Source organism: Apus apus, chromosome 4 (assembly GCF_020740795.1).
Source record: "Apus apus isolate bApuApu2 chromosome 4, bApuApu2.pri.cur, whole genome shotgun sequence".
Classification (NCBI taxonomy): Eukaryota; Metazoa; Chordata; class Aves; order Apodiformes; family Apodidae; genus Apus; species Apus apus.
This window is the reverse complement of record NC_067285.1, coordinates 57,573,710-57,601,681: the sequence shown is the minus strand read 5'-3', so window position 1 is coordinate 57,601,681 and position 27,972 is coordinate 57,573,710. Positions and strand designations below refer to the sequence as shown.

The window sequence follows — 27,972 nt, the reverse complement described above, 5'->3', positions numbered from 1 at the left end:
CACTTGGTTCTTCCAAGTCCCCGACTTTAGAGGCTTCAGCACAGGTAAAAATTCCCTGTGAGCAGTCCTTTTACGTGTTTAAAGATTTGACGGTACTAAAACGGGGCCAACTTCTTCCTCCCTCCAATGCCTATTTTTTTTTTCCTTACGATGTTTAAATGAAGAGACGCTTCATGCCCCGAACTTAAAAAATAATCAGCTTTAAAAGATCTTAGCCACAAGTGAAATATTAATTTAAAACCAGTATCGATGTTAGGGCTGTTTTTTGTTGGGTTTGGATTTTTTTTTCCTTTCTGTTTTTTTTTTTTTAAGGTCTGAAATCGGGATGAGTTCGCGCCAGTGCCTCGGGGACGCGTCCTCCCCCTCTTCCCCCGGCACTACGCCGGGAGTGCGAGGGCAAGCCGGGCAGCAGAGAGGGGGGCGGCTCCCCCCGGTCTGGCAGGAGCGGGGAGGGGGGAAAAGGAAGGTGCAGGCCCAGCGTAGGAGCGCAGCCTCCTCCCGAAAACCCGTCCCGAGGAGCCCCACTCACTGCAGCCCGCCCAGGGGCCGAGAGGGGCGGTCGGAGGGGCGGGGGGCTCCGCAGCCGCCGCCAGGGCCGGGAGAGACGCTCCGCCTGGGGAAGGGCGCGGGGAGACACTCCTCCCCCGCAGCCCGCCCAGCCTCCCTGCCGCCCGCCCTCCTTCCCTTCCTCCGGCGGCTCCGCGAACCAGGAACCGCGGCGGCGGCGGGCTCCGTGCGTGAGAAACCCCGCGGCGCCGCCGGGAGCCGCCGGGAGCCGCCGGGGCGGGCGGCGCGGGAGGGGGCAGCGGGGGCGGCGCGACTGCCGAGCGCTGCGAGGGGCCGGGCGACACCGGGGGTGGGCGGGAGGGGGGGAGGAAAAAGTTTACACCCTCGCCACTCTCCTCCCTCGTCTTCCTTGGTGGCGCAGATGGGAGTTTTACCTGGAATGACATAAGTTTTTTTTTGTTTCTTTTTTTTTTTTTCTTTTTTTTTTGGAGGGTGTCTCTCTCCCTCCCTCCCCCGCCTCCCCCAAATACCCCCGCCCCTCCTGGTGCTGGATCCACCCCTCCGCTCCGCTCCGCCGGCGGGCGAGGGTGTGACCCGCGGGAACACCCACCCACCTAGGCGTCCATGGTGGGAGCTGTCCGCCCCGCCGCGCCGAGCCGCGGGCACCCCGCCGCCGCAGCCCCCTCCCGCTCACCCCGCCAACCTGCCCACCGCCCGGCCCCGCTCTCGGCCTTTCCCCCGCGTACTTTTTTTTTTTTTTTTTTCCTTTTGTGGCGGTGCGTGCTCTCAGATGGTTTGCTGGCAGTAGCCGGGGGCCGTGCCTCCTCCCGCCGCTCCACCATGTCGTAGGAGAGGTAAGTGCAGCGCGGACCTTTGCGCGGGGGACAGCGTGGGGGGTGGGGGGTGTCCGCCACACCAGCCGGCGTATCCAGGTCACGGCCAGCCCTGTCCCCATCACTGAAAACTTCGCGGGAAGGACACGTCCATTGCTCGGCAGCGCCTGCGCCAGCAGCGCGGGATAGCGCGGTGGCGGCGGCTGCTCCGCGGGTCGCGCCGCCGGCGCTGGGAGCCGGCGGCGCCTCGCCCCGTGCCCACCGGGACGACGAGTGGGGGTCGATATTTGGCAGAATACGAAAACGAGAAGGGCACGTGACAGCCCAAATCCTGGGGATGTGTTGCGCTGTGGCTACCAAATACCAGCCTCGCTCCCCGGAGCTGGCACGGGGCTGCGCGCCTGCCTGCGCGCAGGGGGGCGATTTCGAGCGAAGGTGCGCGGTGCCCCCGCGGGATGCGCGACGCTGGAGCTCCCCGGCGGGCTCAGCACCCTGCCCCGCTCCGCTCCCCAGGGGCGTTTCTGTCACCCTGCCGAGCCGCGGAGCTGTCCCCGCCGGGCCCGGGGCGCACCTGAGTGTCGGGGCGGGAGCGGGGCTCGGCGCCCTTTGGGAGGGTGCGTCAGCGGCTGCCGGCCGCTCCCGGGGGCCGGGGGTGTTATTTATGGAGGGAGTTGGGAGCGCATCGCCTGAAAGTTTGCTCGGCGTCTTGTTTTGTTGGTTTTTTTTGGTTTGCTGGGTTTTTTTGGGGGGTTTTTTCCTTCCCTGGGAAAAAGGGTATTCCTGCAGCCGGGACGCGAGCACCGGGCGGAACACCGCAGGGGCGGCAACACCGCGGAGCTGGGGGCTTGTCCCGGCGGGCCCTCTCGCTGCCCCTGGGTGGGGGGAGGCAGCGGGGGGGTGCCCGGCGGGATGCGGGGCTGCAGCGGAGCGGAGCCTGCCCGGCGGAGAGCGGAGGACGAGTCCTTGAACCCTCCTGCGCTTCGCCGCTCCGTTCCGCTTGCTTTTTTTTTTTTTTTTTTTTTTCTTCGGTTAAATCACCGCCATATCGGTACCGTGCATATTCATGCGTCGCTGAAAGGCGGAAATCCCGGGCCGGTGGAGAGGAGATGCCCGGCCCTGCCGCCGGCACGGCGCGGGCACCGGGCGGGGGCGGCCGCGCCCCGCGCACCTCACCTGCCCGCGGGGGGCCCCGGCCTGCCACCCCGCGGCCCTTCCCCGGGGGCACCTCCGGGCGGGGCGGCCGATGGGGACTGGGCTCCCCATCGGGGCTGACGCTCCCGGGGGTTGCGCGGGGCTGCGCGGCCGCGGCGGCCCCTGCGGCTTTAAGGAGATGCGTTTTCCAGCCTGTGTCGCAGCAACTTTGTATCAGTCATGTCGCCCGGCGGGTGACTGACGGCGCGCGGCAGCCAATGGGGCGGCGGCCTGGCCCCAGCCGCGCGGCGCTTCGCGTCCCGCCCGCCAATGAAGACGGGCGGCGGGCGGGACGTAAACTTGAACTTTATCTGGGCATGTGACATGTTTTTAAAGGACTTGGCACCTTTTCCCGTCCCCTCCCGGGTGCCGCTCCGTGACACCGGGCGGCGCGGCGCAGCGCAGCGCGCCTCGGGCGGGCGGACGGACGGGGGAGGGGAGGGGGGTAAGCGCCGCCCGCCCCGGCGCTCCGCGCCGCCCTCCTCGCCGCCGGGGGCTCAGGGACGCGCCCCGCCGCAACAGGTACCGCGGGGCCGGGGCCGAGGTGGGGGGCTGCGGGCGCCGCACCTCTCCCTGACCCGCACCGGGTGGTAGGGCTGCCAGGTTGGGGCGGGGAGGTGGGGGGTGGCAACGTCGGCACTCGGCACCGAGTGGTGCCCCCCCTCCCCGTGCCCTCCGTGTCTGTGGGGGATGTGTCACGGTCGTAACCCAGAGTCTCTGCTCTGTGGGGGGGGGGGGAGGAGTGACGTTTGGGCGGAGAAAAAGCGCGTTTCTGCTGCTTTTGGAGGTGCGGGTTGGCGGGGGGGAGCAGGAGAGGCGCGCTCGGCCGAAAGCGGGTTTGGGCTTTTGGGAACCACACCCCCCCCCCCCCCCCCCGCGCCGTGCCATTCCCCGCGGACGCCTGCGAGGGCGGGAGGGAGGGAGCTCCCGGGCACTGCTGGGTTCCCCCACGCGTGACAATCCGGATTGTACTTGCAGCAAACGAGGCGGGGATAAGGTGGGGGGGGGGGCGGGGGACGGCTAGGGGCGCAAAGCGGTGCCTTCTGCGCGGGAGCTGCGGTGATGCTGCACATAGCGGAGGGCAGGAGGGGCAATAAGCGTGTGCGCTGCTTGCGTGGTTGTTAACACGCGTGTGTGTGTGCCAGGACGGAGGGAGCAGCCCCCCGTCGCGGGGTCCGCCTCCGTCTGCGTTCGGCTCCGCGCTCGGGCTCCGCGGGCGGCGGTGCTGGGGTCCGCCGTGCCGGGGACAGCGTCGGCAACCGTGCCGCCCTGGAGAACCGGGGGGGAAACCCCAGCCCATCTCTGACGGTGAAACTCTGGTCCCCTGGGCAGTTTGGTGTCGGCAAAGCGGCTCGCAGGCAGTGGAACTTAAAGAAAATTTAGTTGACAAACACCGGGAAATAAGAAGTGGGTGGTGGCTTGAGCCATCGCTTTAGTTTCTGTGGAACTGGACTTCAGATTTTCCTGTATCTAGGTGACCTTTTGGTTGCAGGGATACCAGGTACCATTTGATTTTTTTATTTGACTGTTGCTGCGAAACTGGTTTCATGCCTGATTGATCGGAGATTCGTACTGCAGAGGTCTGTGTTTGTTGATATGTTTGGGGGTGAAATACATCTCACAGTGTCCAAGTACATCTTAAGGGGGATGCTGTCTTGGGAAACTGCTGCGCTTGTAACACAGACTTCCTTCTGCAGAATGTGAGATATGAATGGTCTCGGTTCTGATATGTACTGTGACTTAGCTTCTGGTGTTGTCCATGGATGTTTTAGCCTAAAATTCACTTAGTGAAAGTTAGTAAAAAGGCATGCCTGTGCAGTAGGTGAAGTGTGGATACCGTGGATAAACATGCTAGTCAAGTTGTTATAAGTTCTGCTTAGAAGAACAAAACCAAAATCCTACGCTGTCAGCAATCCATGAGATTATTATTTGGTTCTAGTATCCCCTGAGGTGCTTAGAGGTGACAGAAACCAACACTCCTAAAAAATCTCCTTGCTTCTGCATTCTTCCTAATTTATATCTGTCATTTTGAACTCAATTTTTATCAGGCCATGATTAATCTCTCTGCTGCTTTTTACTCATCTCTAATATATTTACCAGTGTCTCTCCCACTGGAAGTACAGGATCGGGGTGTTTTAGTATCTTTTTTTTTCCCTTTGTGTGACCCAGATTTTTATTTGCTGAAGTTTTAAATCATACTGGCCTATTGATTATGTATGAAGTTTGAAATTTACAGCTGTGGGAGAGGTCACTACAAAGCTCATGCCCCGATGTACTGTTAGGCCTGTAACTGAGATTTCCTAGTAGTATCTGGTTCTGAGGGTTAAAATTCACCTACATCGTAGTTTCAAGCCTTAAACAAGTTTCCTGGTCTTCAGAAATGCTGGTATTCAAAGCTGCAATTGATTTCTCTATGAATTAGGCTTGCTCAGCACTTAAATCGGGGGTAGGTGATTATCTGGGAGTAACTTTATGTGAAAGTAGGTGCTTTTGTCTGAAAATTTGAGACTATAGGAATATGATTTGATACACATAATGATGTTCTAATAAAATTTATGCTGAAGGAAAATGTAGGCACAGGGCCATAGTTGTTAGGAAGGGCAAAAAAGTATTTGTGCCATTAACTTTAAGGTTTTCATGTTTGATTTTATGAGTTAGCTGAAAATAGCGTTTTGAAGTAGTGTAAAGTAAAGTGATTAAACACTAAATTAAATATTGGAAAAATAATAGATTCTGAAGGGAAAAATATTTGTACAATATTGATTCTGTAACTACTGGCATTGGAGTTTCTACAGTCCAATGATACTATGAGCCAGTTTCTTAAAAAAATATACAAAATTGTTGTTACTTTGACATGCTTTTCAGACTAATGGAGGCTAGATCATGCATTTTGCTGTTTGTCTTGAGAGAGTGGCATATGGGATTTGAGGGTTTTTTTTGGGGTCTATTTTAGAACAAGGTTTAATTTTCTTTATGTCTTCCTCTTGCTGGCTGCCATGGAGGTTTGCAGAATTACGGATCCATTTAACAGCCACGCATCCCCACCTAATCTGATTCCCTTCCTCTGTGTCAGAAATGTTTCCCGTTCAACTTCTGCACTGCTTCTCTCCCCCCTCAGCCCATCCTTCACATCTCTTCAGATGGCTGTACAAGCAGTTTGTATAGTTGTGAAGGGGCTGGTCAGCTCTCGGCTCCTCAGAACTGCTGCTTCCTTCTAAAGCATCCTCTGTTACTCTGGATGATGAAGAGAAAACCTCTTGTCGCACCAGCCGCTCTTGCTTTGCTGTCCCTGTAGCATAATAGTGGAAGGTTTTTGAAGGAGCAGAGCTGTGATGAGCAGTTTCCGTGGAGCTTATGTCCTGCCTACTACCAGCATGTCCTCCTTTCAGGACCTTGCTGGTTCTCCTCCTTCCTTGCCGTCCCTTCCCTTTTTCAATTGCAGGCCCCTGGGTGAAGGGCAGCCCATGGTGCTGCAGCCAGTGAGCGTGGGTGGTAGTTGTGCTGGCATTGCCAAGCCGTTCCTTTTGGGACAGGGCAGGGAGCAATAATTAGGGTCTTTTCTAACTGCTGAACCATTTTCTCTTGGAACCCATAGGGCTGTCATATCCGTGAGACTTTTCCCCTTGGTTTGATTGAAATTGGACAAATAGCTGAGAGATGATGGATGGGTCAGGGAGACAGGACTGGCAGCCAGACGGAGAGGAGGATAGACAGAGCGAGCGGATACGCCTTGTTTCCTTAGGAAATGAGGAAATTTCCTTAGGAAGTTGCACTGTCCTGTCATTTATTAATTTTATTTTTTTGTCTGTGTCTTTGCTAGTTATGGAGACAAAAGGATACCACAGCTACTCAGAAGGCTTAGATATGGAGAGACGGTGGGCTCAAGTTTCTCAGTCTGCGGAGTATTCTTCTGTAGGTACTGGAGAGCAGACTGATGACAGTAACTATATGGAGATCGTAAACGTAAGCTGCTCTGCTGGCACTTTTGCCAACAGCAGCACTCAAGGAAACAACAAAGAAAAACCTGAGCTACTCTCCTGCCTGCAGCAAGACAGTAGTCAACCTGGTCTTTTGCCCTCTGACATCAAAACTGAAACAGAGTCCAAGGAGCTGTCGGCAACAGTGGCTGAATCCATGGGTTTATATATGGATTCAGTACGAGATGCCGATTACCCCTATGATCAGCAGAACCAGGGGAGCCCAGGAAAGATCTACCAGAACGTGGAGCAACTGGTGAAGCTGTACAAGGAGAATGGCCATTGCTCTTCTCCCCTCCACAGCACCAGCAGGCCCTTGAGGTCTTTGATGTCAGACTCCGGGAGCACTGTGAACGGTGGTGCCATGCACACTATTGTCAAAAGCCCAATCATGTGTCAAGAGAAAAGCCCTGCAGGCTGCAGCCCTCAGAACATGGCTTCCTCAGTGTGTAGTCCTGCTGGAGTTAACTCTGTGTCCTCAACTACTGCTAACTTTGGGAACTTTGCCGTGCACAGCCCCATCAGCCAAGGAACCCCTTTGTCACGCTCGCCGAATGTTGAAAACCGAGGGTCTATGTTGCACAGTCCCGCGCACGTTAGTAATGTCGGGTCTCCGCTTTCTAGCCCTATAAGTAGCATGAAATCCCCGATTTCTAGTCCTCCCAGCCACTGCAGCGTGAAATCTCCCGTATCAAGTCCCAATAATATCACTATGCGATCTTCTGTGTCCAGTCCCGCGAACCTGAACTCAAGGAGCTCCATTGCCAGCCCTTCCAATGCCAATAATAGGTCCACTCGTTCTAGTCCAGCGGTTAGCACTGTGGGATCATCCATCTGTAGCCCCATAAACAACTCCCTAGGATTCCCAGCTTCGGGCACTCCAGCGGGACCTAGCAGAAGCCAAGAGACTGTTCCCAGTCCAGAAGCAAAAGACAAGGGTGCTCAAGAACTCACATTTCCCAAGATGGAGGAAATGGAGAATGCCATCTCCAACAACAGTCAGATGAACCTTGTTCAGTTCATAAAATCTGAGCCAGATGGTTCGTTCGGCAGCACGTGCATTGGCGACAGCAGCAAAATAAACTCCGATGCCCCCTTTTCAGTACCAGTGAAGCAAGAGTCAGCCAAGCATCCTTGTTCTGGTGCCTCTTTTAAAGGGAATCAAACAGTGAATCCTTTCCCATTTACAGATGGCTCATATTTTTCTTTTATGGATGACAAAGACTATTACTCTCTTTCTGGGATATTAGGACCACCTGTTTCTTCATTTGATGGAAGTTGTGAAGGTAGCAGTTTTCCAAATTCAGGCCTACCTGTGGGAATTAAGCAGGAGCCCGACGATGGCAGCTATTACCAAGAAAACAGTATACCATCCTCTGCCATTGTGGGTGTAAATTCAGGCGGGCAGTCATTTCACTACAGGATTGGTGCCCAAGGCACAATATCTTTGTCCCGGCCAGTTGCTCGAGAGCAGGCGTTTCAGCACTTGAGCTCCTTCCCTCCTGTCAGCACGCTAGTGGAGACCTGGAAATCACATTCAGAGTTGGCATCCAGAAGAAGTGATGGGTATCCAGTTCTAGAGTACATTCCAGAAAACGTGTCCAGGTGAGCAGGCAAATTACTTTCCCCCTTCCCTTCTTTTTTTCTTTCTTCTTCCCCTGCATTAAACAAGCAAGGTGTCAAATAGTGTGGACTAGGGTGGTACTCCTCAAGCTGATGCATAATTCTTGGTTTGCATTTAAATTCTTGTAATAATTAGATTTGCTGGTTTCTTGCTGTGTTTTACTCTGCCTTTAATAAAAACAAATGCTGGTTTTAATATTTAAAATGAACATATTATATTCTATTGTTATTAGATTTGAAAGTGTAGCTTTAGTATGGTTATGGGCTCTTACTACTCTAAATGTTGTTTTTTCCATAATGAGAGCTTAGTGAAATTGCTCTCGTGTGTCCTATAATGGTTATTCTTTCTTAGCTAATGCTCTCATGTGCTGTACCTCAGGTGAAATGTTGAGATGAGGATAAAAAACTATAGTGTCAGGAATCCATTTATGCAAAAATGCATGGTTATAAGTTTGCACCGGGCTTTAACTGGTTAAGTTTAAAAACTGAACCTTACAAGCCTGTGGCAACATATTATTTCTGTTTTTTAACTGTAGGAACATTTGGTTTGTATATATAGAAAAATGTCTCCAGAAGGAGGAGGGCTGTTAAAACTTGACGTATTTGAAAGGGATAAATGGATAAACTGATCTCCTCACTTTTGGTGGACGAGAAATATGCAAGTGCCATTTGAATTTGTGTTTCTTGGCTGGCTTGTGGAAGCCTGTTCTTCTTCAGCAAACAGGTGTTCATATATCTCATAAAGGACACTTACTTTGATAAACTATCTAGTTTCATAGTTAATATTTCAAGTTATTAAGCGCATCTGACAGCATGACTGAGTTAGAATAGCTACATAGTCTCTTTGTATGTCAGACAGGCTCATCAAAGATTTCTGCTAAAGCTCAGTGAAATAGCCAGTAGTAGAATTTGCATTTACCTTTCTCAAGTCTTTTTTTTTCTCATCATGAGCTATGCAACTGCCATTAGTGAATGAAACATCTGCCTAATTCTTGGAGTGGGCTGAAGAGGACGCACAGATTTTTCCATATTTGAATGATGCTAAATATTTCTGAAAAAATAGTGCTGCAGTGAAAAACATAATACCTAAAATAATGGTGCTTTAGAGGAGGGAAAACAGCCTATATATCTGGGAGAGAAAAAATGCTTTCAATATTTCCATTTTATTCTCTTATCTGTCCAATACCTCTGCAGTCTCCTTATCATTTTGGAAGCCATACTTCACTTTTTCTTTGGCCATTCAAATATGGTCTCTGAAGAATGCTCTTTTTAATACGTCTTTTTCAGATTGAAAGGTCTGTATCCCACTTTTGTGCTGAACTTCACATGTAGCTGGATAATTGTTAGCATGCAGGCTTGTCCTAAATGTGTTTTTTGGATCAAGGAAGATGAAGTTACTGTTTTCTAGTTATTTTACCTGATGAAATTTTCATAAATCACATTATTCATATAATGAGAAAAGTTCACCAGAAGACTGATGTGGTGCCTTAAAATAAATACCAAATATTTCACTGCCTTTGTGGTTGAGCGCTGTTACTTGAGCAAGCTGCTTATGCTAGCCATGAGAGCTCTTGCATGAGTGAGTCAAGGTTGTCATCCATTTCAGTGACAGTCACAATGAACCGGGAAATACATGCTAGTAAGAGCATGGTTATCATAAATAGTTGTGTTTTGAATGACAGTTTCTCATAAAGCTTTTGAAGGAGTCTCCTGATCTGACATTAGTCCACAATAGCTCTTCTCATCTGTTTACTTCTATACCAGTAAATGAATAATCTGTGTCATCAGGCTGGATGATGACACAGGCTTGGTACACTTTTCTGTCTTTGCTCTCTAAGCTGATAGTAAGATACGTAAGTGAGCGTAGCTGTTCCTTTGCAGGATTGACATCCTGAAATTTTTAGAATGCATCCTGTTACTGCACGTGTGGTATGCTGTTCAGGTGATGGAGAGCTGCAGGGTTGCAACACTTCAGGCATCCTTCTCTGTCGTTCAGGTTAGGACATGTGTCATTGTTTAAGATCTCTTAACTTAGCCCCATTATTCAAATAAATGTTGCTCTTCACCTGTTTGACAATGGCTTTTATGCTAACAGATGTGGCTGGGGACCTGTGCAAAGGCCTTAAAAGTTTCAAGGTGAACTCATGTGGAGGGCATTTTAGAGGTACAGGATGCAATGCTGAAGTGCCTGCTCAGCTATTTCTCTGCTGATGAAACAAGTCATAAAGACTCAACACAGGATGTCATACATGTAAAAGGTCACTCTTGCTAATGAACCTGAAACTGATCTTTGCTTTTCTCATTATTTCTTTCCCCCATTCTGGCTGAAACAGAGAAAATCATGTGCAAGTTTGTTCATACTCAGAAGTGTTGTAATAAAACATGCATAATTTAAAACCATGTCAGACCCAACAATCCAAGGTAGTTTTGAGACATGGGTTTTGTCCCATGTCAGCATGGTATGGTGATGGAAAAGTCTCTCTTCCTTCATACCATCAGAACAGCAGCGTCAAACCTCTGCACTCTGCATCCAAATCAGATCTTTGTTATGTCCAGTCAGGATTTTTTTTTCTGTTGTGTTAACCATATTAGACATCATACATTTTGCAGGCTTCTACAGAATAGAATTAACTCTTCAAAGTCTGCAGTATTTTGAAGTATCTGGCATTCACAATGCCTTAATCCTTTTTCAGGTGTACTTTTCCAGCAGTATAAATTACCATAAATAAAGACTAATGGAAAGGGAAGAATGGGCTACATGGTCCCCTGAAGCCAGCAGATAATTGGCATTTAATGTATCTTGTTTTGACAGCATTATTTTCTGAACCTTAACATTGTACCCTTAGACTGCTGCTGACTTGCATCTTACATGATGAAAAGGAGTGGGTGACAAGGAATGAAGATTTTTCATATTGAGAATGATTCTTTAGAATATTACTGTATATTTTTTTTCAATAGGAATATCACCTTTCTTGAGTCATATATATTTGCTGATAGTGTCTAATAAACATAGTCTAGGCATTTAAAATGCCTTGATACCTTATTAACTGTGCCAGGTACCCCCTTTCAACTAGACAATTTCTCTTTACTCCTTCAGTTACTTTTATTAGATGTCCACAGTTTCGGTTCTTTTTAAGAAAACTGGTGGTAACTTTGTTTATAACATTGCAGCTTGTGGTGTTTGGGGAGGGAGAGCCTCTTAAGCAAAACCCAAGTTACCTTCTTCCCTTTTAAATGTTTTTCTTCTGCAAATATGCATGCAGAATATGTCTTTGTCTTTGAAAGATGTTTAATTTTTAATGGAGGATGAATCATACCTGTCTGCCTGTATAGATCCCCCCTCCATGAATGACATTTCTAAGAAATAATGGTTTCTAAACTAGATGATAACAAAATGGGCTTGAAAAAGAAGGTATGTGTGATTGTGTGATGTCATTGATGAAAACCTACGCTAAGAAGCCAGATAAGATTTCACTTCACATTGATTGTTCATCTGAACCAAGGTACCAGCCTAAGACTCATGATCATGCCAATTATGCAGTTTTCAAGATGGCCTAGGAAAATGTCATGGTTGCTTGAAACAACAGTAAAAATTGCAGAGGATGACCTTTTGCTGCATTAGCTCTCACCTAAAGCTTCTGCAAATGTGCCTTTTCCCTCTAATTTCCATATTAAATCATGTATGTGCACATAAATACTCCCTTCAATCAGCAGTTGTAGTGCAAGTACAGGGCTGATACTCCTACTGTAGTTTCTTCCTGTCGGTTTCACTGGTGTAGTCCAGTGTGGGACAAATTCACAAAGTCTGATTTGTTATTTAAAAGTTTACTGTTTTAACATAAATTGTGTATGTTTATCAGTAATTGCATTTCAAATGTTGTCATTCAGACAAGGAGATTTCTCTTCAAAACAGTATTTCATGATATTCTAGAGTCTAATTTATGTCTTAAAAGCAGTTGAAAGACTGTCATTGACTTAGGGTTTATGGTAAAATCTTTGATAAAATATTGGCAATATTTTAGTGGCTTCTTAAGCCTATCTGTTCCTGAGCCATTCACATGGTTCAGCATTTTTTTGGTAGATCCTACTTGTAGCAGCCCCAAAAAACCCCACCCAGTGCAAACCAAAACAGAAAAAAAAACCCAACCCAACAACATTTAAGTGTAGCCTTCACTGACTTGAATAGATTATTCTGGTTAAAATCTGATTTTGGGCTATTGCAAGTATTTTTTGTAAATAAACTTTTATGTTAAATATTATCTAGAATAGTCACTTATCAGAATTATACCTGCCAGAGAGATAAAGGTCTGGTAAATATTATTTTTAGAATTTATGAATCGCCTTGACCTCTGTTTATTTGCTGACGGACTTTACGGGGGAAAAGACTGTGCTGCTGAAATATTCTCCATGCTTGGCAGGACTCTTCTTCCCTTTAGCTTCCCCCAGATTTACAATGCAAACTTCTTTTGCCAATGATTCTTTGATATTACAGACTGTAGCTTTAAATCTGTTCTTCTTTCAACTTTAAAAGTTTTGAAAATACTTTTTTGTAGATTCGTGTATAATTCTGTGTAATTTTTAACAGCTCTGGCTATAATCTTGATAAAACAGGAGCCTCTACATATATCCGTGTCTTTATTTCTCACTGGAGAGGTTAGGAATCTGTATAATTTATCAGGCCAGGGGCTCTAAAGGTTCTGCTTAGCTTTCCAACATGTGTTTAACAGCCTTGTAATTTTACATCTTGCTTTGTTGTTATTTTGTTGAGGGTGCTCTTTTTTTGTGTTGCTCTTTCTTTTGAGGAGTTCAAAATCTGTATAAAGTATCTTTTGAACACGTGACTGCTGATGATGCCTCATTTTCCCATAAAATTATACACATCAGTTGACTCCTGTGCTGTGGCAGGGAGAAGTCCATATTGCTGGAAAACTGTGTTCCATAAATGGGTGGATATTCCAGATTTGGGAAATAAGACCTCCACTGACAGTCCACATATCGGTATCTAGGGGTTGTTTCTTTCTTAGGGGGTGGGGGGTGGTAAGTAATGTTGTTTGTAGCAGAATGATCTATTGTTGGAGTGGTGAAATATTGAGCCGTGCCTTCTCTGGTCTGACTCTGGTTCTGCCCTTTATTTGGGCATGTTGTATGTGACAGACAGGTCAGGTTCCTGATCTGGTTTACTCGGAAGCTCTAAAAACCAACAGGTCAGTGCAACTTGGTGAGCAGTGGCATGATGTGGACGCGAGAACAAACTGAAGAGATAGAAAGGGAAAAGAGCACATTTCTGCTAAAAGACAATGCGTAGTTGAGCCATAATCTCTGCACTTGGATTTTCAGCGTATGGTTTTAAAGGGCAGTTTCTGGTTTCTAACTGTATGTATTGAGTCTTCCAGCAGACTTGCAGGAACTAGAATTAATAATGGACTGATTTAAACCAAAACTTCTTGGAGAACAGTGGAGGTCAGAAAATTCCACATTTTAGGATGGATATATATATAAGTTGCTCTTTGGCAAATGTGTCTTACAATATGGCTGTATAAGAGTGATAAAAAAAGGTCCAAAGAGGAAACTAAAAAGAATGAGTGAAAAACAGGTATTAAATATGTCTAAGTTTAGTACTTTGTTACCAGTTTTCATATGCAGTTGGTTGCTGCACAGTGCTTGCTGTTCAGCATAGGAATTACTTTACTACAGCAGTGGTCTTCTCCGAATGAAAGAGATCTGTGGAGAAATAGTGAGGAGTATTTCCATTGTGTGCAGTTGTCCAAATCCTTGCAGCAGTATGGGACACGTTAGAATGCATCTTAAATAGACGATGGCATGATTTGACTGCTTGCTTCCCTACTACTAGTGCAAACTGCCGTGGAAGGTCTGTTGGGTCCTCCTGAAAGTCATCCCTTGCTGAAGCCACCACATTGGTTTTGCTGCTGGAGGAGACAGGCTGATCTTGGAGGAAGGCATACGTTTTTGATTTACGCTATAGGGCAAGGGATCATAGATCAGGAAGGCCCTGTTTATCTATGCCAGCAGTTCCCAATGCAGAATGGTGGTGGCAGCTCTGGGCTCTGTGCCTGGCAGTGCACATGCGCAGGAGGCAGCACTCCATGCCTACACTTGGAAACAGAGCGCCTGCCCATCCTTAGGAATACACATCTTTCTTATCAGGAACCCTGGCGTTTTACAAAACCTTGAGAAATGATTTACTTTCAGGACAAAGTTTTAAAATAAACTGCCTCTTTAAATGAGAAGCTTTGAAGCTTTGACCTTGGTTGGTTGGTTGGTTTTGCTTATTTTGGGCTATTTTTGTTTTGTTTTGTTTGTTCGTTTTTGTTTTGGTTTGGTTTGGTTGTGTTGTTGTTTGGTTTTTTTGCAACTGGAGTTTATTAATGTGTTTTACCAGAGCTTGACAGTGTGTTTTCTGAGAGGGTGTGATCTGGGTGGTTGTCATTCTCTGCTTTATGAAAAACAATGCTGAAGGATTTTAAACACAAAAACCAGAACCCCAGCCACCAGAACACCCCCAAGCAAAAAAAAAAAAAAAAAAAAAGCCACAGAAAGCCAAAACCACGTTGTTGATGGTTCTGGATTCTTAAAAGGATGAGTAACACTGGTTGTATCTATTCGGTATGTGAACAAATACCTTTGCAAGACACTGTTTCTTTTACTGAGTTGTATTGTAGCAGAAGTTCCCACACTGGTGGTAGGTCACAAGAAAAAAAACATGAAATTGAGTTTTATTAATCTTAACTGTGAATTAAGCTCCTGCAATTACATTAGAATGTGTTGTTAGCTGGTTGCTAAATTAAATTTTCATAAATCTGTGATCTGTAAGCTACGTGTTTGCTTCATGAACAAATTGATAGCTTAAATTTCATGTTTGGAGGTGGGGTAACTTAGGGTTAATAAAAAGGTGTATCTTTAAAAAGAAAAAAGTAAGCTTTAGTTGAAACATCTGAGCAAAAACAGAATCCAGTATTTGTGGACAATATGTAAAATGGCTTATAGGAATTTGTATGCTCTCCTAAGATGCATGGGTATGCTGCTAATTGTGGTTAGTGATAATTAATAATAGATCAAAGAGTTACAGCCCTGAGGTTGAAGAGGAAATTTTAGACTAATTGCTGAATGTTTTTGACAATTTTTATATAGCTTCACTCATTTCCATTCTTTCTTCTAAACAATACTTTCTGCTTGCGTCTGGAGGTAAAATGACTTTTTGAATGGGCTTTCAGGCTAAAATTTGGACTGGATACTTACAAATCTTTTCTATTTTGCCGTTCTTTCTGTATCTGCTTTTGAGAATTGCTATCTCAAGTTTCTTAAAGCGATAGCTTTATAAACCAATTCCCTAGCTATTAAGTTTCTGAAAAAGAGATTTAAAAAATCTGCCATCTTTAAAAATGTTTTCTGGATTTGAGAGAGTATCTTCCTTCCATTTTTGTTTATGTGTATGACCATTTCAGATTTGTATTTAGTCTTAAGTCTACAAAATAAACATGTATTTTAAAGGTTTATTTTGGGTAGTGTAATTTATCTATGAGAGTTTCTAATCACAGGTCAAAATTGGGAAGTAACTAGCTACGTTTGTCCTGATTAGGATTTTGGCTGTCCCAACTGCCGAGCTATAGGGTCTGTCTAGCACTTTGGGCAATGTTTTTCTGGATACCGTGTCGCAGTAATGTGATAGCGCAGTCCTGCGAAACCTGTCGCTCCTGTACTTAATTTCTTCTGCTCACCAGCTCTTCTTCTGTATCTGCCTTGAAGGGTCAGAACGGAGGGTGCACGGAAACTGTCCTGATCTTGTCTTTGGAGTCCCCCAAGGAGATTGGAGCGGTTCTCTAGGCAGAGAAGAGCTCTGCTCAATTATTTTGAAGTCATGCTTTGCTTCTGTGATTCAGACCATACAGGAAGGGGCAGCCCCTGGTTGTTGCTGGTATGAGAAGGGGCGGAAGCCCCTGTCGTGGCAGGCAGCTGCCTGTGCTGTGCATCCCTGCCAGCTTGCGCAAGGCAGCCGCGTCCCTGTACCCGTGTGAATGCGTCACCCGGCATGTCCTTACCAAGACCCGTGCTTTTCGAGCCCTTTGGAAACCTGGTTTCACAACCGGTGAGCCCTGGTTTACTCTGGCAACATCTCACCTTGAAAAATCAATCATGTTTGTATCCTTAGCTGTTCATTGGCATTGCTGCAAGTAAGAGAGTGGGGAGGGGGCTCTTTTGTCCATACTTGCTCTTTAAACATGGCATTCTGACTGACTGAAGCAAGGCAGGAGGTGGGGCCTAGTCGCCCAGTCAAATTTCGTTTCTGCTCTCAGACTAGGAGCAGGAAAAGGATTACTTTGGAAAGCATGCTTTAAGGTTGGGGCATCAAGATAGCAACCTTTATTTTCCCTCAGGAGGCTTCAGTTCAGATATATGCTGCTCCAAAAAGCTGGAGATCTCACTTTTAGCATTGCTGAAGGCTTGTCTCTAGAAACCTGTCATGCACTTCAGCATTTTTGAAGACTGGAGTGCCAGGGACCTTGCAAATGAAGGTGGGTGGGAAATTTGCACTGTTTCCAGGCAGACTATCTGAGCTGTCAGCTTCATTATTTTGAACTAAATTGAATTTGTGCTAGAGAGTGCAGTATGTTAAAGCAGTTAGGGAACTCTTCCTCTAATGGTAGTTTCAGATCTAGTCTGCTAGATCTAACTTCATTAAGTTCCAAACTTTTGGAGTACATTAAAAATGAAAACAACCAAAAAAACCCAACAAAAAAACCTTTTCACAGCTGCTGATTATGGGATGTGTGAAAACTTTCAGGAAAAATTAAATAATCTAATTTGAAGACAATATAGTGTTATGTTTGCCATGTGTAAGGATCAAGGTCCTTTTTTTTTATTATTTTAAATTGTTTAGTAGAAGATAAATATTGTCAGTACTAGCCCCTCTGTGAAGGGGTGCACAATTCTGGTACATCGCAGGTGTCATTTTTCATAACTGGCAAGCGGTCACAGAGCTGGTCACAGTCCTTCGTTACGTTTGTGTCTGTACACTTGGGCCATAGGCTGGATCTCTGGAGCTGTGTGTGGCAGGGGCTCCTGCAGCGCTCTGGGCACCCCAGGCTCAGCAGGGAGAGGGCTTGAAGCCCTGGTGGGATACTGGAGTGGACATCCTCTTCCACTGTTTCTTGTGGATTGCTCCCCAGTTGGTAGCTTATTTGCTTGGGTTTAGGGTGCACAGTTTGGTTTTGAGCACTAAGGCTGAAGTTAGTTATTAAAAACAAAAATTGGCCAATAAATACTCCTTAAGGATTAGAGAAAGTTACTGAACATGACTGGCTTGTCAAAATTCTGCACTGAACCTTTGTCACAGACTGTCCAGCTGTAAATTGTATCCAGTAAAACCCCATTGCTGCAGGATTAGCTCTACAAACCCTCTATGACTTTGCCATGCTCTTCCTTCAGATACGCAGTGGCAAAACAGAATAATTCTAATAGATTTGATTAGGATTTTCAAATCCTTATTTTAATCTGAATCCATGTAAACTAGCTGTAAGATGAACAAGGGGGGGGGGTTGGTGGTTAGATGTGTCAGCTTCTACTCAGTGTATAGAAGTAAATATTGGAACTGGTCCAGAGCTTTATGGGTGCTGCCAACTAATGACATAAGATAATGTTGCAATGAAACAATGCACTTGATTTGCACTTGTTTCCCAGCTAACCTTTCTGATTCTTGAGGCCGTTTGGAATTTGTGTATTTGAAGATTGACAGTAAAAGGGAGATTAGGCATTGAAAATTTTGAGTGATTAAATATGTGGTAATGACAACTTCAAACTGTGCATGCAGATAATGTGATATAGGACTGTTACTTCATATTAAACCCATTTGGTGGAAGAAGCAAGGAGGATGAATGTTTTGGATGAACATATTATTTTAAAAAGGAACAAAATAATCAAAGGAGCTAATTTATATAGAAATAGAAGTGAAAACAGCGAGTTGCTGATTTAATTATTTATTTATTTATGTTTCCTGGGACCAACACTACGGCCGTAGTTCTGTATGTTGTACTACATTTCTTTCCTAAGATGAACAAGAATTAACTGTATGCAGCAGAATATTATCAAACTCGGTAGGTTTGTGTTAGTATTTTATTTTGGTCAGAAATGTGCCTTTGAAGTGAATCTTCCAGTTGCTGCCATCTGTGCTGCAGTTCACATCATGAGGCAGCTGAGGAGTCAACGACCAGGAACTTCTTAGCCAGCAGTGAATGAAAAAAGTGCTCCAGGAACCGCCTAAAGCACTCCAGTCCCTGATGGCTTCTGTCCATGGGAGCCCAGGGGAGCTGCCCTGAAGCATAACCCTTGTGACACCTACAAAGTAGTTAGTGGATCCACAGGACCAACCACTCCTCTTGCTAGATCTCCTGTTGCACCGCCCTGCCTGTAATACAGATACTGCCTGTACACTAATTACATTTTCACCTGGTAACTCCAGCATCTATAATTTATAAAAGGTTCAAGGTTACAGGCAGAGGAAATTATTCCACAGAAAAGTTGGAGGTACTGTGTTCAACAGATGTAAGTTGTGCCCAGAATGAGCAGAGTTTCTAACTACTCCTCCTTCACAGCACTCTAGAAATCTTAAAAACAACTGAAGTAAATCCTTAAAGTAGTAAATTAAACTGAAGTAACAAATAGGCTGTATCCTGTATTTTTTTGTTAGTGAATTTTACTTCTTTTCAACTAACTGAAAGATCTAGAATACAGTTTGCAGATATTCTAATACTAGTTATAATACTAATCTGTATAGGAAAACAGAACTGTTTTGATTATAGGCAGCTGTGTTAAGTATTTACAATTAGCTGTAACTTATGCAAACTAGTCAGACAACTTAGAATTGTCATTTCAGGAAAAAAACTACTTTGTAGATCAATACATTTATGTAAAGTAAAGCTATTGATTTGCAGCTAATTATATGTTGCGGATGTTTGGCAAATGAATTTTAATATGGGGCTAACTGAGTTGAATAGATGATGTATTAGTGGCTTGTAAATGACTTACAGCCATTAAGTCTATTTATAAGATAGATACAGGAAAAGAGTTATAAGCCTATCTTAACTTCTAATGAATCAGCACTGTAATACCAGGATCCAGATAAGTTTTGAGCTTGTTCACTAACTTTTTAAGAGGAGAGTCATGTTTTTCTTATTTTCATACCCTCCATACTGTGATGAACAAGATAATCCATGTCCTCTACCATTGTTCCATGTCCTTCCACCTGTATTAGCCCTCAGGAAGATTTCAAGGTGCTTCAGGTTTTCTGCTTGATTCAGCAAAAACACCTGATATTGTGCTTATTAAAAAAAAATCTTACTAAGGTTATAGCAAGGTCCATGAAGCTAACTCTGGTGAAGCATAGAGGCTGGGTCCTCTATCTGCCAAGTTCATGTTCAAAGCTGACATGCTTCAAGGCATGAGAAGATGGCGGCCTCAGACATGCTTTTGAGTGGTAGCAGTGCTGGGGGTCAATAGGTGTTCCTGGGGACTTTCCTAAGCCAGTGCCAGCAGCATGGACATTTATATACATATATACATATTTATTTATTTATTTAGTTATTTATGTATTTATTTATTTTTCCAAATTCTACTCAAGCTACCTGAGCCTTAGAGTTCATGATGGGTCCAACTCCATAGGAGGAGTTACTACTGTTTTTGTCCAGCATGTGGTGCATCCCAAACTCAGAGGTGGTATTAATGTTGGCATGACTTAAATCAGTAAGTCAACTGAAATTTTCATACTGAGTGGAAAAAATATTGAGGACCAAATAGGAGTAAGCTTGAGATCTGGAATGCAGAAGAATAAGAAATATGGTTCAATGAAAAATAAGAGAAATATTATAGGAGCAAGGAAAATGGCAGGTATTTGGTACAAGAGGATGTAAGCTTAATATAATATACCAGTTCCTAGGAAAACTTGTGGTTATGTCTGAGATGACTAAAAATTGAGAATATTCAACATCTCATCACTTAGCTTTACAAGACATAGCTTTGACTGATTTTTATATATGTGTTTTGTGTAATCAGTTTGAAAGACAATAGTAAATAAATACACAAATCTTTCCTAGCTACTGGTTTTGATACAGGGTAGTCTTTGATGTTTCATGTGGGATGTTTAAGGTACTTACTTCAGTGCTAGGCATGAGAGTCGGGGATAGAATATGTTAAATTATCCACAGAAAGGTAAAATCCAGGTCAGAAATGTAAAAATAGTCTACCATTTGTAGAAGGCTCTGCATTAATACCGTGGGTTTTTATTATTATTATTATTTTTAATTTTGTGTATGCAAAACCAAGGAAAAGAGCAGATCTTTTTTATAATCTCTGTTGCTTTGTCTGCACTGCCTGCCATGTCCAAAATACCCATGCTGTTACAGGTCTCACAAATGTAAGGTATCTGCATCTCCTATTCTTAATTATATTTCTGTATTACATCAGGTCTGTGGATTAGGAAAGTGAGATGTCAAGAGTAAATTTAGTTTGGGGCTTCTCCGCCAAGTCCTCAATGCTCCCACCAGTAGCTTAGCATGAATTAGTCTGTTTCTTTAAAGGCTTGAAGTAAATATTGAGTAGGGTTTCCTAGCAACATTTGTAAGGTTAAGTAAAAATCAGCTTTGCCAGGTATTCCTTCTACAGCACACTAGTCTTTCTATTTCAAAATTTACACTTTTGATACATTATTTGCAGTATGAAATGCTCAACAGAATCTGATAGTATTGTAAATAAATAATTATGTAGAGTTATATATGCCAGGACATGTCAGCTGAAATAATGTTATTACTTTGAGACACAGGTTTTCTTTTGCTGTATATTTGTACTGTGCCTAAACTAACGGGGACTAATCTTGTTTGACTTCTGCAAGTATTAACTGTATATATGTGTGTTTATGTATGTATAAAAAAAATACAGCAAAAGTAAAGCTGGTTTAAGCCTGCTAAAAAAAGATAATTATAATTTATTGCTGGTTTCGTCAATGTAAACAAAGAAATGATGTGCATATTCAAACTGGTCTCCTTAGTTAGCAGAGGTTCAAGATACAGGTGGTAGAATCGCTTACTGAAATCTTAATTTTTCTTCAACTTTGGTTTGTAGGGACAAGAAAACATATCAGTGTGAAGAATTCCTACAGTGATACAAAAGTAGAGGATTCATGTTCTTTTAGCCTGTTCAGTAAATGGCATGCAAGGGTCTTCACAGTGCTTTGAAAGTGTAAGAAGTATGTGTGCCTATGGTATACCTATTCTGGGTAGGGTAGTTCCCTCTTGAGAAACATGGAAGGCTGGAATTTAGGTTAACCCAGGACAGATAGATAGATAGAGGGGAGCAAGGAATGGAAAAATTTGGTTGGCTGCTTCTACTCCTAAGTTTTTTAGTCTATAAATAGAGTCTATCAGAATATTTCTAGTTAGTTCTGGGGAAAGTCAGCTGCTGTGCTGGGGATTGGCTGTGCTCCCAGAATGAGGAGGGGAAAAAAAAAAAAAAAAAGTATGATAGGAGGCCTATTGAAAATCTAGCAACTTACACCAATGAAATCAAGGATTTGGAAGATCATGCATTTGGGCTTCAGTTTATTTTTCTGCAGCCTGTGTCGGTGCTGGTTGTTCCACAGAGCGACTGTCTCTGTGTAGCCTAGTATGAGCTTTCAAGTTAACCAGGCCCAGGAGGTAGGTCCACAGGCAGCACCCAGCAGGGTTCATAGTTCAAAAGCCAGGACTAAAGCCTGATAATCAAGAATAGGTGTAGAAGGAAGTGATATATTATCCTCATTTAATGTGGCAGTGGCTAGCCTAGGCAGTCTTGCCCTCACCCTGAGTTAGATGTGTATTATAAAGGGAAATGGAGAAATTAAAGCAAAAGCTGAATTTTGAGCTAATAAAATCAAGTTGTTATCTAAGCTGTAACGTCTTTAGATAAAAGGAGAAAAGGCTTGCTGATAAAATAATGAGCAAACTAGTTGATGTATATTATGATACCAGAAATAGACATTTAAGGGAGTGATTATGAGCTTTGCAAACAGTTAACATTCTTTTTAGGAAATATAAATTATATACTGGAAAAATATTCTAAGTTGACATTTAAACACAATATACAACTAGAGTATAAATAGCCAGTAAGTTTAAAAATTACAGGGTTTTTTCCTAAGGTACTTATATTTACAGTAAAATAAAACCTTTCAGCAAAGCTGCCTCCCCCCCATAACCACAGAAGAATGATCCTTCATACTCTTAAGTGGAGAAAGTAGCTTTGGTCAAACAAGTAGCATTATGCACATAAACTGACCAGACTACACAGATGAGCATTTATTCACATGTCAAGAGTTCATAGGAGCTGAAATTATCTGAACAGTAAATGAGCTTTTTCAGCGCTGAACTAATCCCAGAAAAATCTATGCTCACGGTGAAAAGGGAAGTGTTCATGACAACTGTTTTGCTGCTCAGGCATTGCTGGCAACTCATTTTTTCATTTATAATTTTCCAGATATTGGGAAAAGTGGTTATATTGAATATTTATGGCAGGAGGAGAAGGGATGGAGCAGTGTCAGTGCTTCTAAGAGGTACATGCTGCCTTTTGATGTCCATCAATGTCATAGAACCATATGTACCAGATCATGTGTACCATGGAGTCATGTACCAGTAATAGGCTTACTTGCTGCTTCTGCACTTCCATAAAGATCAGATAAAATTCACAGGAGTGCTTAACCTTGTTTTGAGTATTTTTTCTTATTTTTTATAAAATTATGTAATAACTTTTGTTCATATTCATGTGTGTAATAAACCATGAATCTTACAAGGCATATTTAACTCTATTGTATCAGAAGGTACTTCAGTTTCTCTGTATCAGTTGGAATAAAATCTCCCACTAACTGATGGCCTTAGCTGTCTTGTTAAATGTTTTTGATTATTTAAATATTAATAGCAGTAGAACTATTCTATAAATTCTTGAGTGATTCTAAATGGGATAGTGTAGGTAAAATTTCTCCAGATGCTCAGCAGAAAGCAAGATTATTTTTTTCTGTATAAAATTGTCTTCATAATTAATTTGTTATTGACAGTTCTTGAAGAATATGGGGGAAAGTAGTAAAGAACAAGTATTCTATCTCATTAAGATGTAGGAAAACAGTTTCTTAAAAAATCCAAACTTGTTACTGTTTGAATTAACAAGGAAGAAAATCTATCGGGTTAAAATCTGCCCTCATGAGACTCAGTGACCATTTCTACTCAGCATTTCACCAGAGGATGACTGTGGGAATTAAAACTGTAGTTCATTGTAGCTGTGTGTATTGCCTTGGAGAAATACTTAGAGAAACACATCGATGGAGGAAGGAGGGGAAAATCAACCTATGTATGGCCAAAGTAGATTTCAGATGGAATAATTAACTAAGTTTGGAAAAATCTACCAATATTAGCTGTGTCAGAAAGACTATAGGAATGTTTCAGCTTACAATTCCATTTGTCAAAAATGGAGAAATTTGAAACAGATGATAAACAACTTAATAATGTTTTATTTCTTTTTCAGATAATTTTCTGTCAAGTATTTGGAAACTTGACTGAAATCTTGGTCTCATTTGAGGAAGTAGCTCAAAATTCATGTTAACTATTCAGTGTGCCACTTGATAAATTATGCAAACCGATGTAATAAATGGGTCTTGAATGAGATCAGAATAGAGTTCTAAAATGATGCTTGTAAATAGTTCTGATGACAGTGGGTGTTTTACTTCTTTCCAGAGCAGTACATTTAAGATGTACATCACATAACCCCAAAAACCCCAAAACTAAACCTCAACTCCCTAAAAAATCTCAAACCAGTTCTGGATTCAATGGTCTGTAATCCCCTTTTTCTGAAATAGCATTTGCTCCAAGTTTTAGAAGCAGACAGAACTGTGTCTTTAGATGGAGTATTTGATCTCTCTGCTTTTCCTGACCTGTTCGTTGGGTGATCTGGCAGCACAACTCCTGCATGGAGCTTTTCATTTGCACTAGTGACCCCATTCCTTGACTGAAAGGGTTATGAGGTGTTAAAACAGGCTGCCCAGGGCAGTGGTGGAGTCACCATCCCTGGAGGTATTTTAAGAGTTGTATAGATGTAGTACTTAGGAATATGGTTTAATTAAGGATTTGTCAGTGTTGGGTTGATGGTTGGACTCAGTGATCTTTAAGGTCTTTCCCAACCAAGATAATTCTGTGACTCTGTGTTTAAAATAAGTGGGACAGACTGTATACAAATTCTGCTTAATCTGCTGCAAGTTGGATGTTTCCAGTGTTTCTAACTTGTATAAAATGTTTTATATTGTGCTTTTTTCCCAAGTTATTCTGGCACTTTAAGTCCTGTTATGCACAGCATGCATCTTTTCACACTCCCAGTCCCTGACTGTGATGGCTTGAATCCTTCATTATTTTATGATTAATTGTAGAGATACAAACATCAAATCAAAATCCCTGAAAGGCGTCTTTTAAAGGATCTGCCTAGCTTTTTGATTTAGCTGCCCCACAAATTACTTATCTGGTGGCTGTGTGGTTTTTAACATCCTGCTAGATTTGGAACAAGTCCATTAAATCCTTTCTGCAATATCTGGGGAACAGAAAAAAGGTTGATAAGTTATTTTGTCCATTGCGTGGGTCAAGCCTTTCAAGAGACATCAGCACTGAGTGTTGAATCCATTAAGTAGGAATTGGTGGGTTTGCACGATCATGGTTTGTATTATCAGTTATTGTAATGGGGTGTTCAGTGCAGATGTTCAAGTGTTAGATTCCCAATTTTTGTCTTTCAGGTACATGTAAACTCATAAACTACAGTTGTAGCTGTAAAAGTGAAAATTGTGATGCAGATGAGAAATAACGTTGCAAAGAAAGTGCTTTGCATTAGCTCTTTTATGCATTGCTACATATGGTGGTTTTTTAAAACAGATTTTATCCCTTGGGATCTAATAAAAGGCTAGAGAGTTATTTGGTTTATAAACCTGTGCGGTACATTATTTAGATATTCAAAGGGAAAAGGTCAAAGACTGACTTCTGTGTTATCAATTCCTCTATGGGAAACTATATTAAAATCTAGAAAATATAATACTATATAATTTAGAAACACAATATATACACGTGGGTTGAGACACAATTACTGTATTTTATTTCTCGGTATTTTCCATTTTACTGAATACATTTCAGTAACAATTGGGTTTTGGCTGTAATTCTATTTGCAACAGTTTCATGAAACTGCACAGCAAATTGCTGTGGTGTACCAGATGAAATAAACTCCTCACTTCATTCGTGAAAGTCATATTAAGAAAAACTCTTACTACTGGCTTCTGCAGGTAATGGCAGGTTTTATCCATATTTATACGGTTTTGTGAAATCCCCAAGGTAAATTTAAAAGCAGTTATCAGATGGACGTAATTTACTTATATTTTCTGATTTTTTTTTTTCAGAGTTTATTCCTTTAAAATCGTCAAATGTAGTTAATTAGCAGATATATAGAACGTACCTGTTTCTCACCAAATTCTGTCACCTGGGATACAAATATTGAAGTAACTGGTCTGATGTATCCAAGTTTTCAGCAGCTAAGCCTGACAAGAAATTAAAAGTGTATGGATTGTGAGTGTTTAACAACAGAAGTGTCTTTACTGTCAGTGGCCTTCTTGGGATTAGTGTTCCTGTGTACCTATGTCCCAAAGAGCTAATGTACTGCTTACACATGGTTTAGGACAAAACAGATTGCAGAAGGAGGGCTAAGAGGTGGTGTTAAGGCTGACTGTTCGTAGAAAGGTTTAAGGTTAACTTCAAACAAAGAAGTCAAATTAATCAATTTGGAGAAAGTAGGCAGATGCCTTAAAGACAGTTTTCTGCCTCCATTTTTATCTGGCTACTGCTTGACACCATTGCAGTATAATCTAGAAGTAAATTGTTTTTTGGTACTATAAAGTTAGTGCTGGGTGTTCCCAGTGATTTGCTGAAGGTGTTTGTGCAGGCATCATAATCAGCCCTCCTCATTCTCAGAGTGCATGGGTCCTTGGAGTCCATGAGCTTGGCTTAGTAATGCAGATTTTGCTTTTGGGTGCTAGTGACTTCTGGGAATGTGTGAAAAGGGGTCTGCTCTGTCCTTTAGAACCACTTAGAAACTTCTAGAAATGCTGGAGGTTTTCTTGGTTCTCCCTTCAGAGAAAGGGAGAAGTTGTGGAGACAAAAAGGGTGTCTCAAAGGTGGGGCTTAGTTTTCGCATGCAAGATGTAGTTTACATCTGGGCAAAAGCCCAATGTCTCTTTTTGATAATGACCTTGAGCATGTTTTGACTGAAGTGGGCAAACCAGATGTAGGAGGTTGCTAATGACTGCAAGTAACTCAGGATAAAATGTGTCAAAATGGAGACTGTTTTTATTCTGTGGTCTGCATCCCAGTAATTAATTCCTGACTGTGTGTATGGATTTCCCTCTTTCTCCCTCTCTCCATTCATTGGTAGCCTCATGAGTTGACCTCAGGAGGAGCCTGTATCCTCCACCATATGAAGGAGTATAAGGGGACTCCTGGCCAAATACGACCTTTGTGTGTGGTGTCCCTTTGTTGTCATCTTCAGTTAAGACTGTGTATGTTCCCACATGTGTTCCTTCAGGTTTCACTACCGGGTCAGTGTGCTGATGGCCTTTTAATTAGGCCAGTCAGGAATAGGTCTATCCAGATTTATTTTTTTGTCCCATCAAGAAGGCTTTAAAATAGTGCCTCTGCAGCGAAAGCAGGCATATGTGCACTTACTTGCCTTCACAGCAGCAAGGGCAGAGCACGCTGATCCATCTGTACAGTCTTCTTCTGGTCATTTGCTGGAATTTTCAAAGTGTCCTATCTGCTGTTAGCCTTCAGAAAGGAGAATGAAAAGTGATGGAAGCAGTTGTGGTGAGATCTAGCTCTTGGTAATTTCCAGGCATGCTGGGTCTGAAACACTGCAGAATTTATGTTCTCTGGTAAAGCAAAATATAAGCACAGAAGTCTTCCACTAGTCTTGGGTCTGAAGTTTCTCTTTCTTTGTAGTCAGCCGGAAATTCTGGATTCAAAAATATGATTATTTACAGAGGGATTCTGCCTTGAGGTGTGTATATATATTTAAAAGATTCTCCTGTCTGTCTTCCTGGCTGGGGTGGACTTGAGTGTACAGCCCCTCTCTGCCCCATTCTGCACAAGAGCTCCTGGGGGATGCATCCCCTTCCTGCCTCTTCACTTTCCCAAGCTTGCTGAATTAAGCTTTAAGGCAGGTACTATTCAACTTCAGTTTTCCACCTAAAGCAAATTTTGTGATACCATGAAATCAGAATTTATCTGATCCTGGGAATGAGTTTTAATTTACAATGGGTTAAGACTGCTTTTGCTGTCACCTTTATTTATATAAAACTAATGTAGTAAGGCTTGTGTATAATTTTTGCCGTCATGTAAACAATTCACTTTCCTGGTGATACTGGCAGTGTCATGAAACCAAGCCTGAGAGACAGAATAAGGTTTCCCTTGCACAACAGAGTTCTTAGCAGTATTAGAGAACAGTGTTGTCTCTTTCTTTTAGAAGCTGCTGGGTTTAAGTAAACCAAATCACTGCTTTTTGTGAGCTTTAGATAGAGTTTGACTATTCATTATATGGAAGTATATGCTTGTTTTGATTTTTCTTCAGGTTATCATGTTATGAATTTCAAAATACCTTAAAATTAACATCTATTTTTAATACATAGCCTTTTCTTTATTGTCTTACTGCTCCTTCTCCCCCATAAAGACAGCCCTTTTTCAATTTTTATAAACCATCATAGATGACGTTTTCATTTGTAAGTGAAATTCAGAAAG

At 43.1% G+C, this 27,972-nt stretch overlaps 1 protein-coding gene across 4 annotated transcripts in view; it reads left to right on the top strand.

The window, feature by feature from the left end:
* The first annotated feature begins 1,200 nt into the window (after window positions 1–1,200).
* Window positions 1,201–27,972, top strand: part of NR3C2 (nuclear receptor subfamily 3 group C member 2) — a 213,532-nt gene continuing 186,760 nt past the window's right edge. For 2 of the 4 annotated variants that reach the window (XM_051617248.1, XM_051617252.1), the window contains exons 1-2: window positions 1,201–1,361; window positions 6,352–8,113. In XM_051617248.1, the coding sequence (XP_051473208.1) occupies window positions 6,354–8,113 (1,760 nt within the window). In that variant the 5' untranslated portion in view covers window positions 1,201–1,361; window positions 6,352–6,353. Of the gene's footprint in view, window positions 1,362–2,973; window positions 3,054–3,986; window positions 4,033–6,351; window positions 8,114–27,972 lie in introns of those variants that run through there. The other 2 variants (XM_051617250.1, XM_051617251.1) reach the window with 2 other exon arrangements.